General features: G+C 52.4%; 1 protein-coding gene across 4 annotated transcripts; it reads left to right on the top strand.

Moving 5' to 3' along the window:
- Nucleotides 1–4953: 4953 nt before the first annotated feature.
- Nucleotides 4954–11172, top strand: RABGGTA (Rab geranylgeranyltransferase subunit alpha). Of its 4 annotated transcripts, none has more exons than XM_043555915.1 (17): nucleotides 4954–5180; nucleotides 5496–5552; nucleotides 5711–5821; nucleotides 6167–6291; nucleotides 6478–6665; nucleotides 6907–7110; nucleotides 7408–7491; nucleotides 7582–7664; nucleotides 7754–7855; nucleotides 7961–8066; nucleotides 8165–8216; nucleotides 8368–8456; nucleotides 8595–8683; nucleotides 8778–8894; nucleotides 9743–9856; nucleotides 10122–10209; nucleotides 10964–11172. In XM_043555915.1, exons 2-17 carry the CDS (start codon nucleotides 5550–5552, stop codon nucleotides 11110–11112), a joined length of 1704 nt encoding a protein of 567 aa, XP_043411850.1. In that variant the 5' UTR covers nucleotides 4954–5180; nucleotides 5496–5549; the 3' UTR covers nucleotides 11113–11172. The 4 variants fall into 4 exon arrangements, with proteins under 4 accessions (XP_043411850.1, XP_043411849.1, XP_043411851.1 ...); XM_043555914.1 differs by having other exon boundaries at nucleotides 5055–5180; nucleotides 5496–5561; XM_043555916.1 differs by having other exon boundaries at nucleotides 5177–5328.
- The last annotated feature ends 267 nt before the right edge of the window (nucleotides 11173–11439 follow it).

Genomic DNA, 11439 nt, shown 5'->3' with positions numbered 1-11439 from the left:
GAAGAAGTGAGTCTCTCCATCGCCTGAGCTTAGGGGTTTATATTGGAAAGGGGTCCAAGGGACATGTTCTTTCAGGCATCCAGGGTAGGGGCCCATCAAAGGCAAGTGTCAGGCGTTATTCCATAAACCACAGAAGGTAGCAAGTATTGACGCCAGTGTCCGTGGAAGTTTGTTTGAAGCTAATGTCCTGGAACATGTTTAGGATCTGGTTCTTCTCATGTTATCAGGTGTGCAGGGGTCTAGGATGAAAGTCAAAGAATGATTAACTTTCTAGCCTCCCTCTTGGAAAGGGAGCACAGCTGCTTTGTTTTACTCAAATGCAAGGGGAAATATAGAGCATGAGTAAGTGGGGTCTAGCACAGAAACAGCAGAAATGGAGCCTTTCTAAAGTGGAGTCCTTTCAGCTTCCCTATCTCACTCTGAGCAATTTTAAGGCAATGCTGTCCTCTTCACCAAACCTGTGCAGTGCCTGGCTCCTGTAAGAAAGAAAGGCTCCAGTTCTGGCTCAGGGAGTTTTTCCAGCTTTTCAGCCCCACTTCCTGGTTGCTTTCCCTGCATCTCTTCCCCCATAAAACACCAACATGAGTCAGCATGCACTGTGCCCTGGCTCTATCATAGGGACTTTCCCTTTGAGGCCATTCTGTCTTTTGGGCCTGCTCTCCCTTCTCATCAGCTAGCTGGTTCCCCCCTTTCCCCCAGCCCAGAAGTGTGCTATGGGCATATGGTGGCACTGCTGGCCATTGAGGAATTCTCCCAGCCTGGCAGAAGCAACTGGGGAAGAGGGAAAAAAGAAAAAAATCCAATTGCTCAGACCAAGTGCCCAAGGAAACCCAGGACTCTGGGGGAATGGGCAGTATAGAGGATCTTCTTGGGTTTTGAATCATCTGATCCCTGCTCCATCCCAAGGGTCAGAACCTTTCAGAACTTTGGGGCGGGTCCTTGAATGCCCTCTACCACATTGTCAAAAAGTGGTTGAACAACATATGCTTGATTATCTCCCATGATGGTAAGCTCACAACTCACTCCATTTTTGGAAAGCTTTAATTATTAGAAAGTCCTTCCTTATAACGAGTCTATATCCACTCATTGACCCCCCCCCCCCACTCCTCCTCACAGTCCTCTCTACTCCCTGTATTTCTAGGAGATGATAACCTCCTTCCCTGTACCCGTGGCTGGAGAGTTTAAAGTAGGAAGATCAAAGCTGTACGCTTTTAGTATATATGTTGTGCTTCATTGACAAGTTTTACAAGAAGAAAAAAGAAACATTAGGAGTTTAAGAAAAGAAATTGTAAAACGTTATATATCACCAGATCTAGAACAAACTCCCCTTGACCTCAATCTGAGTCAATGTCCCTTCTGTGGGCCCCTGGGCCCCTATCCTACTTTAGCTTACATACTGGCATGTCTGTCTCACCCATGAGAACTGTTCTGTCCAGTACTAGCCACTAGCGCCATGTGGCTGTTTAAATGGAAATAAATTAAAATTGAATTAGATTAAAAATGTGTTTCCACAGTTGCACTAGCCACATTTCAAGGGCTCACTAGCTACATAGGGCTAGTGGTGACCATACTGGATGGCACAGACATTGAACGTTTCAACACGGCAGAAAGTTGTCTAGTCTAGCCCAGCACTGCACTAAGTCTAGCTCCTAGCCAAGATTTAAATGGGGCCCCGACCCAGGGCTCATGGTCTTCTTCCTCCCTCCAAACCATCTCTGGTCCATGACTGGCTCAGGGTTCTAGGGACATTGTAAATGTGTGTGTGTGTGTGTGTGTGTGTGTGTGTGTGCGCGCGCGCGCATTGGGGAGTGGTTGCAGAGAAATAATCGGCAGGGGAAGAGGTGGTCAGCATGAAGAGAACCAGGCTTCCAGGCCTCAAGAAGCTGAAATTTGAGCTTCTGGTAATGCCCACTACATAGGTGGGAGCAGCCACGCAGGCTTTGGGTTGAATTCTGGCTGTGTTTCCTCCCAGCTGTATGACCTTGGGCAAGCCTCTTAACCTCTGTGAAACCACTGTATGCATTCTTTTCTCATTATAAAATATGGATACTAATACCAACTTCATATAGGTAGTGATTACATTAAATAAGATGTCTAAGGGTTCAGTTGGTATTCAATTATTGCTTATTCCTTTTTCTACATAGAGGGCAGTAAAATCTCTTCCTTAAACATCATTCAGATCATAACCCTCAGGCACCTGTGTGATTCCCACTTATCACACACAGGAGACCAAATATAACTCCTGACAGCTCCCTTTGCCTTAAAGCAAGAGGCCTGTCATTCATTCCATTGCTCTTATCTCCAAAAGCACCTGGCTCTACTGCTATCTGCCAGCCGGCCAAGTCTGTTCTCCCCCTCCTTCACGTCACAGTGCATGCCTGAAATGCCCTTCCTGCCCTCTCTTTCCTAAACCAGGCCCTACCTTCTCAGAAGCAGATTCTGTCATGAGACTCACTTCCTCTCTTAAGCCTACTTGATTCAACCTTCCCAGTTTCAAGATTGCTAATCACTAAGAAGTATTTCATGCCTACTTTGGCTTTCAACCATCCCCTTTCCTCCTCCCTTGGTGACTAGGGTATAAGACTGGCAAATCTGCGTCTGTGGGCATCTGTGTTCCCAGCTGTCTGGTTGCACATGTGAGTGTGTACAGAAGCAAACAAAGGGCTAGTGAGGTGGGAGAGCTGGACCAGACCAGACACAGGTCCCATTTGGCCACTTACGACATGGATGGCCCTTAGCAAGTTACTTAGTCTTTCTGAGCCTCAATGTCCTGAATATTTATCATAAAAATTAGAAATAATAATAATAATATTACTACTATTACTATTTACTGAGCCCTTACTCGGTATAGACACTGTTCTAAGCTAAGCATTCACATTAAGTCCTTTTATCTAATCTTCACTTGAACTGTCACCGGTAGTGATATTTTTTCTATGTTACTACTGAAGAAACGGAGACACAAGGGAAACTCAACACAGAGGGTTAAGTACCTTTCCCAGATCACACAGCTAGTAAGTGGCCAAACCAGGATCTGCACCCAGGTACCCAACAGTCCATGTTTATAAGCACTCTGCTTACTGCCTCCACATGTGATCCTTTGTGCATGCAAAACTCGTGCACAAAGACAACCAAGAAGTGGTGGGACTCTTTCCTCACTGGGACCACAAGTACACGAGGCCAGTAAAAGTGTCTCTTCTCCTCTGTCATTTGTTACAGAGCCCAGGAAAGGACAGACTATATAGTGGGCAGTTTGTATACATTTCCAGGACCTGAGAAAAATGTGGAAGAAATATAAAGAATTTAAAGCCATGCATTCTTAAATATGAGCTATGAACACATGCCACATGGACACACACTTCTCACAAATACATCACATATGCTCACTCATGCATATGCACTCACTGGCCACCTTGAACCCCATGAAGGCTCTCCAGGAAACCTTTCTGAGCTGGCCCAGGAGCCACAGAAGGCTTTTAGGCAGAGATGGGATATAATCAAACCTGCATTCTAGGAAAGTTGATCCAACAGCACAGAGAATGAACTCATAATGGAGAGGACAGAGTGGAGATGGGGGACATTGAAAAGACTTTCAACAATCTGGGAAGAAATGAGCTTAAATTCTAGTGCAGTGGGAATGGAAAGAGTATTTAAGAGATACTAAGGAAAAATGGGGAGGGAGTAGTGCCATTCACTACAATAGGAAAACATAAAGGCCAAAGTTTAAGAATGAATGGGAGACATACCCTACGACCCAGCAATTGCACTACTAGGCATTTATCCACGGGATACAGGTGTGCTGTTTCAAAGGGGCACATGCACCCCCATGTTTTAGCAGCACTTTCAACAATAGCCAAAGTATGGAAAGAGCCCAAATGTCCATTGATGGATGAATGGATGAAGAAAAGGTGATATATATATACAATGGAGTATTACTTGGTAATCCAAAGAATGAAATCTTGCCATTTACAACTACGTGGATGAAACTCGAGGGTATTATGCGAAGCGAAATTAGTCAAAGAAAGACAAATACCATATGACTTCATTCATATGAGGGCTTTAAGACACAGAACAGATGAACATAGGGAAGGGAAGCAAAAATAATATAAAAACAGGGAGAGGGACAAAACGTAAGACACTTTTAAATATGGAGAACAGAGGGTGACCGGAGGGGTTGTGGGAGGGGGGATGAGTCAATGGGTAAGGGGCATCAAGGAATCTACCCCTGAAATGATTGTTGCACTATATGCTAACTAACTTGGATATAAATTTTGAAAAATAATTAATTAATTTTTTAGAAAAGAATGAATGGGAGACAACGATACCTCTTTACTTTCGGAGTTTGAGGTGTCTCTGGAACACCCAGGTGATATCCAATAGGCTTTTGAATAGGTGTGCACATATATATGTTTATTATTACAGCTCGCGAGACATCTGGGCTGGAGACACAAGTTTGAGTGTTATCAACTCCCAGGTGGTAATTAAAACTATGAGTGTGTATGACTTCACTCAGAGAAAGTGTGGGGCCGGAAAATCTGTGGGCCCAGGACAGAGCTCTGGGGAGCTCCAACTCCAAGCAGGAGAAGGCTTGGATTTGTAAATGTTCTCCCAGGAACAATGTGTGATGTGAAAGAGGGTGGTGAAAGGGCCCTGGACATCACCAACATTTAGGGGAGAAGAAGGTGAACAGATGAGAAGATTGGGGCAGAGGCGCAGGAGAAGCCAGGAAAGGGTGTCAAGTGTAAAGAAGTCGGCTGCATGAAAGCTTCAGGGATCAGTGGAGATAAGGACAGGAAACTCCACCAGTTAGACGTGGCAACTAGATGGCCAGTGGCCAGAATGAGGTCAGCAGGATGGCTAGTGCGTGAGTTCCCGGCTGTAGAAAAAACTTATGCAACTAGACTGCAGTTCTACCAGCTGACTGAAATTGCAGCCCCTACTGCTTGCGCGCGCCATTGCGCACGCGCACTCGTAAACACAAGAAGTAAAACAGGGATTTAGCCTTTCTAGAGAGCACCGGCGCACGCGTCTACCGAGCCCGCCTACTCCGCCACCGGCCCCTCTCCACGCCTGCAGAGGGCGCTGCGCCTTGAAGAGACCGGGCGTGGTGCCGCTCTAGCCTGCGCCCGGACTCCGTGGCAGGCGCGGCAGCTTAGCGTCCCCCACGCCTCCCCTCGGCGCAGGTGGGTCGGCCCGCGCGGGGCGGGAGTGTCTGGGATCTGTGGGGTGGGCGGGTAGCGGCACTCTCTAGGCGCGGAGTCGTCCCTATTGCTTCACTGCCCTGGATCGGGTCCGGTCCCGGAAGATCGGGCTGTGGGCAGGGCGGCACGGGTACGAATCCCAGTGTGGGTGAGCGCTTCTCCAGGACGGGCGCTGCTCTTCCCCGACCCTTTCACACCGCAGGGGTCTCCTCCGAGGCTCGCGTGCGGCTTCCGGGGGAATAGCTGGGGGCGGGGCTATCGGGGGCGGGGCTCCCATGATTGACACTTTTTTCCCAGGTTTCTCAGGCTTCCAAGGGACCCCTCCCCGGTCCTGAACCCTGAGCCGGCACCATGGTGAGAACTGTGAGCAAAGCCCCTCACCTCCCCATGCCCGTGCCCCGCGTGGCGTTGCCTCCGTTGCCCTGTATAAACCTGGGGTTCCGCATTGGGGGTTTCGGTGGGTCAGCCCCTGCAAGGCAGCCTGCGCCCTTCCAACCCGTTCATCCCTGTAGCACGGGCGCCTGAAGGTGAAGACATCGGAAGAGCAGGCGGAAGCCAAAAGGCTAGAGCGGGAGCAGAAGCTGAAGCTATACCAGTCAGCCACCCAGACTGTCTTCCAGAAGGTGGGGCCCTCAGAGGTAGCCCCTTTACCAGGTGGCCCTCTTAGGATAGCACAGAGGCCAAGAGCTGGGCCTTAGAGTTGGACTGCCTGGCTGCATATGTGGGTTCTGTCACTTACAAGCTATGTGATCTTGGGCAGGTTACTGAATTTCTTTAAGTTTCAGTTTGTTCATCTGTAAAATGGGGCTTACTGCATAAGGTTGTTGTGAAAATTAAATGAGAGAATACACGTAAACCCATAAAGCGTTCTGCATGCTACCAATTGTATAGAAAGGCATTCCGAGAATATTCAGTAGTTCTATTTGTTATTTGCCTATGATCTCTGACCCTGCTGCCTGCCTTCTAAGCGCCAGGCTGGTGAGCTGGATGAGTCTGTCCTGGAACTGACAAGCCAGATTCTGGGAGCCAATCCTGACTTTGCCACCCTCTGGAACTGTCGACGAGAGGTGCTTCAGCAGCTGGAGGCCCAAAAGTGCGTAGGAGTTAAGGGCCCCAGGAAGATGGCATTAGCCCTCACCTGCCCAGGTCCAGTGATGGAGGAAGAATGGGACAGCCAGGAGCATAGGCAGAGGGGAGTGGAGGGCTGAGTGCAGAAAGTCAGGAGTGAACTGAGATTGGGTGTTGTAGGGCCCTGAGCCCCATTTCCCTTTGAGTGCAGGTCCCCTGAGGAGTTGGCTTCTCTGGTGAAAACAGAACTGGGCTTCCTGGAGAGTTGCCTGCGGGTGAACCCCAAGTCCTATGGTACCTGGCACCACCGCTGCTGGCTGCTGGGCCGCCTGCCAGAGCCCAACTGGGCCCGGGAGCTGGAGTTATGTGCCCGCTTCCTCGAGGTCGATGAGCGGAACTGTACGTGCCTACTGATTGTGTCCCACCTCGTGGTCCTGGGGGGCCTCAGTAAAGCCCAGAGTTGGGAGGGATGACCAGGACAGGCCCACTGAGCTGATGGCAGAAGGGATGCTGGAGACAAATGCATGCTCTGTAGAACACACAGAGGTGTTTTTAAGGGCCTCCAAGGGAACTCTGGGGATTCTAGCTATGAAGCTCCTCTTGCCCGACTTCTGAGATGTGCTGTCACCCTTCTTCCTAGTTCACTGCTGGGACTACCGGCGGTTTGTGGCTGCACAGGCAGCCGTACCCCCTGCAGAGGAGCTAGCCTTCACTGACAGTCTCATCACCCGAAACTTTTCCAACTACTCCTCTTGGCATTACCGCTCCTGTCTCTTGCCCCAGCTGCACCCCCCGCCAGACTCTGGACCACAGGGACGCCTCCCTGAGGATGTGCTACTCAAAGGTAAGGAGGGTCAGAGGGTGCTGGGGAGGACTCTGCAGTGATTGCTTTCCAGCCTTGATGCCTAACCCTGTTCCTGAACCTGCTACTTGGGCTTACTGAGCACCTACTTTGTGCCTGGCTTTGGGGGTACATAAGAGTCAATCCCTCTGCAGTGGGAAAGATACAGCTGATATATGTAGCCGCTATGCAAGGCCCACAGATAGTTGAAACTGAGGGCTGGAGGTACTCCTGGGTGAGGGTGGGATGTTGGGGCGGCCAGGAGCCCACCAGGATCCTGTGCCTCCTTGGCCCCTGCAGAGCTGGAGCTGGTACAGAATGCCTTTTTCACCGACCCCAATGATCAGAGTGCCTGGTTCTATCACCGCTGGCTCCTGGGACGAGGTGAGCAGTGGGGAAAGAGGCTGGGTGTTTAGGGCTTGGAAGGAATGGAAGAGGATTTAAGGAGACCTGAGGTTGTGTCTCCCCCCCCAGCTGACCCCCAGGATGCCCTGCGCTGCCTGCACGTGAGCCGGGATGAGGCCTGTCTGACTGTCTCCTTCTCTCGGCCCCTCCTAGTGAGTCCTGCAGCTTTTGCCGGAGAGCATCATGGATGTGGGCCCGGTGCTGTTGGGGCTGACGGGTCTCTCTTTGTCTCCTGGGCCAGGTGGGGTCCAGGACAGAGACCTTGCTGCTCTTGGTTGATGAGTCACCCCTGGCTGTGGAGTGGAGGACCCCAGATGGCAGGAACCGGCCTAGCCACGTCTGGGTATCCCAGGATTGATGGGGCAGAGTGGGGGACTGGAGTGGGGCTGGAGTGGGATAGTCAGAAAAGTGGTGAGGCTCGAGCATTTCCTTAACCTGGTGCTCCCAGCTCTGTGACTTGCCTGCTGCCTCCCTCAATGACCAATTGCCCCAGCATACATTTCGTGTCATTTGGACAGAAGGCGATGCCCACAAGGAGTGTGTGCTTTTAAAAGGTGACACAAGCTCTACATTTTTATCCCCTCGCAGCAGTATCCCTGTCCCTCTCCTCCTCTCATGGTTGCCCCCTTCTACCACCCATTCCTTCTCTCAGGCCGCCAGGAGGGCTGGTGCCGGGACTCCGCCACGGATGAGCAGCTTTTCAGGTGATGACAGGGAAGCACACAGACAAGGAGAGGGGGTCTGGACTCTGGGGCGGGAGGCTGGAGGCTCAGGCATATGGTCTCAGACTGGATACTGGGGGTGGCTAGCACCCTGAGTGGACGCCATCCCATCCCCTGCCTTGCTCATCCTCAGGTGTGAGCTGTCGGTGGAGAAGTCCACGGTGCTACAGTCCGAACTTGAATCCTGTAAGGAGCTGCAGGAGCTGGAGCCGGAGAATAAGTGTGAGGCCCCATTCCCCAAGGTCCTGCTCCTCTAAGGAGGCCCCTTTCCAGGAAGGCCTCTTGGGGAGAGCAGGAAGGGTCTCAAGAGATGGGAGCAGGGGATCTAGAAGAGACAGTCCTCCCCCCTCCCCTCCTCAGGGTGCCTGCTCACTATCATCCTGCTGATGCGGGCACTGGATCCTCTGCTGTATGAGAAAGAGACGCTCCAGTACTTCCAGACCCTCAAGGCAAGTTGGACCTGGAGGAATAGGTAAGGGGGAGGCCTGGTGGGCCGCAGGAAGACAACTGACGGGCCTTGCTCACCTTCCCCGTCCCCGCCAGGCCGTGGACCCGATGCGGGCAGCGTACTTGGATGACCTACGCAGCAAGTTCTTGCTGGAGAACAGTGTGCTCAAGATGGAGTATGCTGAGGTGCGCGTGCTGCACCTGGGTCACAAGGTAGGGACTGCTGTGCACACCTTCCCCGGGCCCTCGCCTTGCTGGCCCTCCCTTCCTCCTCATCCCCTGGCCAGCTCTTGTGTCTTCTCCATGGGCTCAGCTGAGGCCCTCCGTCTGGTCTCACCAAACCCATGGCTTTGGCCCCAGTCTCAGGTGCCTTTCTGGACTTTTTTCTTAGCCGAGATTGAACTCCTCTTCCTTCAAGCCTGTTCTTCCTGGCCTTGTTTTCCGTCACTTGCCCCATCATTCTTATTACGCAGTTTCAAATCCTGAGTCATCAGGGCCTCTTGGTGCCGTCCCTTCTTCGGGACCGGTCACATCTTCCTTCTTCCCTCAGAGCGAGCCCTCACTCACCCCCACTCACTCCGATGCTTCCCTCCCTGGAGCAGGCCGCGGCACCTAAAGCCTGAGTAGTTTCTGGAGATGTTTGACAAACTTCCCAGACTCTGTGTTTCCTCTCTTTGGGGTCTTTCCCAGCCAGTATTCCCAACACAGCGGCTTCAGCATGTCCTCGCAGCCCGCCTCCCCTGCCACGAGACTGATCCCCCAGCCGCAGCAGTCCCGCTCCTGCCAGTGTCTGTGCCCACCCCAGCACCCTCCTGCATTTCCTGTCCCTGCCGAAGGCTGCCTCTCCCCATCCATTCACTGGCCACCCCACCCCTGCACCCCTGTCTGTCCCATGTGCTTGATGGGGAGTGTATACTGTCGGGGGGGGGGTGGTTGTAAGGTAAGCTTACCCGTCCTCTCCTCGCCAGGGGCCTGTGTGGAACACAGAGGGTCAGTGCCTTGTGACCAATGGCTGAGGCCCCTCCCCCAAGCCTCATCGGGTATCTCATTCCCCTCCTCAGGATCTGACAGTACTCTGCCATCTGGAACAGCTGCTCTTGGTCACTCATCTTGACCTGTCACACAATCGTCTCCGAGCCCTGCCCCCTGCCCTGGCTGCCCTGCGCTGCCTTGAGGTAAAGCACTCCGTCACCACTGTCCTGGGTGGCCCTCTTCCCTTTTCTCCACCTCAGAAGTCTGCCCACCCTACAAAGAGGTGTCCAGATCCTCCCAGCCCCTGCAAATGACCCTGTGCCTTCTCTGCCTCGGTCACCTAGACTTCCCCAGGAGCCTTTCCTTGCACTGTAAGCCGATCACCCCAGGCTCCCTACTTGCTTGTACCAGTCCCAGGCTGACAGCTGCCTGCCTGGCCTTGTCTTCCCTGCCCTCCCTGCTCCCCAGGTCCTTCAGGCCAATGATAATGCCATAGAGTCCCTGGATGGTGTCACCAACCTGCCCCGACTACAGGAGCTCTCACTGTGCAACAACCGTATCCTTCTTTCTGGGTGCCTTTCAGACAGCGGGTAGGGTGAGCTGCCGGGCTGGGAAGGGACAGACAGCAAGCAGGGTGGGTGGGAGAGGGGCCACTGGTGGTCTAAGCTAAGGAGAGAGGATAGCTTGGGGCTGTGTGGGCCATCATTGACTTGCACTGGTCGTTTTGCAGGGTAGAAGTGACTTCCTCAAGCCAGAGTTCATAAATCAGCAGCCTCCAGATGTTCTTGGGTACCCCATGATACTTTAAAAATCAGGAAGCTTCATATTTAAAAACTTGAGAATTCTGATTCTACTTAAAAACTGGAAGTTAGGGGCACCTGGCTGGCTCAGTTGGTAGAGCACGAGACACTTGATCTTGGGGTCATGAGTTCAAGCCCCATGTTGGGTGTGGAGCCTACTTTTAAAAAAATTGGAAATTAAAGCAACCCTTGGCCTGCATTTCCACTCAGCAACCCTTGGCCATTGTTGAGTCATGGATGTCCCTGAAGCCAGAGCTAGCTTTCTTGTTGGCCATAGCCCACCGCTCCTTCTCGTACCACATCTGGCCTGCTTCTTGGGCTTCTGGCCTGGCCCCATGGGCAGGTGTTTGCAGTCTATAGTCTTATTCCCTCCAGGGAAGTGTGCAAGATGCCTGCCAGCCAGACCACCAGGCAGCAGCCCCTGGTCTTGAGGGAGAACAGGAATAGATAACACGGGAGCTCGTGGATCTGGGGGAACGTGCCTCATTTTCCTTGACTCTTCTGCCCAAGGCCTCCAGCAGCCCACAGCGCTCCAGCCTCTTGCCTCCTGCCCCAGGCTGGTCCTCCTTGACCTGCAGGGCAACCCCCTGTGCCAAGCAGCGGGCATCTCTGAGCACCTGGCCGAGCTGTTGCCTTCAGTTAACAGCATCCTCACCTAGGAGATCCTTCCCCACCCCTGTTCTTTAACTTATTGGGACTGAATAAACAATGGAGAGGCCCCCCAGGCTGCTATGCTGCCGCCACCGCCACCACCGCCACCACCATTACTACTGCCACCTATTTTGGAAGAGGAAAGGAGAGAGTTAGGGTGTGTCACCTCATCCTCGCCCTTTCATTTCATGCTCGGTCCTGGTGTTTCCTCCCATGGGGAACCAGAGTCTCTGTTCTGGGGCAGAATTTGCCCCAGATGCCTTAAATGCAAGGGCTGTATTAGAGTTTACCTTCTGGTTGGGGCTGGGGCTGCAATCGAGTTTGGGTCCAGGTTC

Source organism: Prionailurus bengalensis, chromosome B3 (genome assembly GCF_016509475.1).
Source record: "Prionailurus bengalensis isolate Pbe53 chromosome B3, Fcat_Pben_1.1_paternal_pri, whole genome shotgun sequence".
In the NCBI taxonomy this organism is placed as follows: Eukaryota; Metazoa; Chordata; class Mammalia; order Carnivora; family Felidae; genus Prionailurus; species Prionailurus bengalensis.
This window is presented reverse-complemented; position numbering and strand designations above follow the sequence as displayed.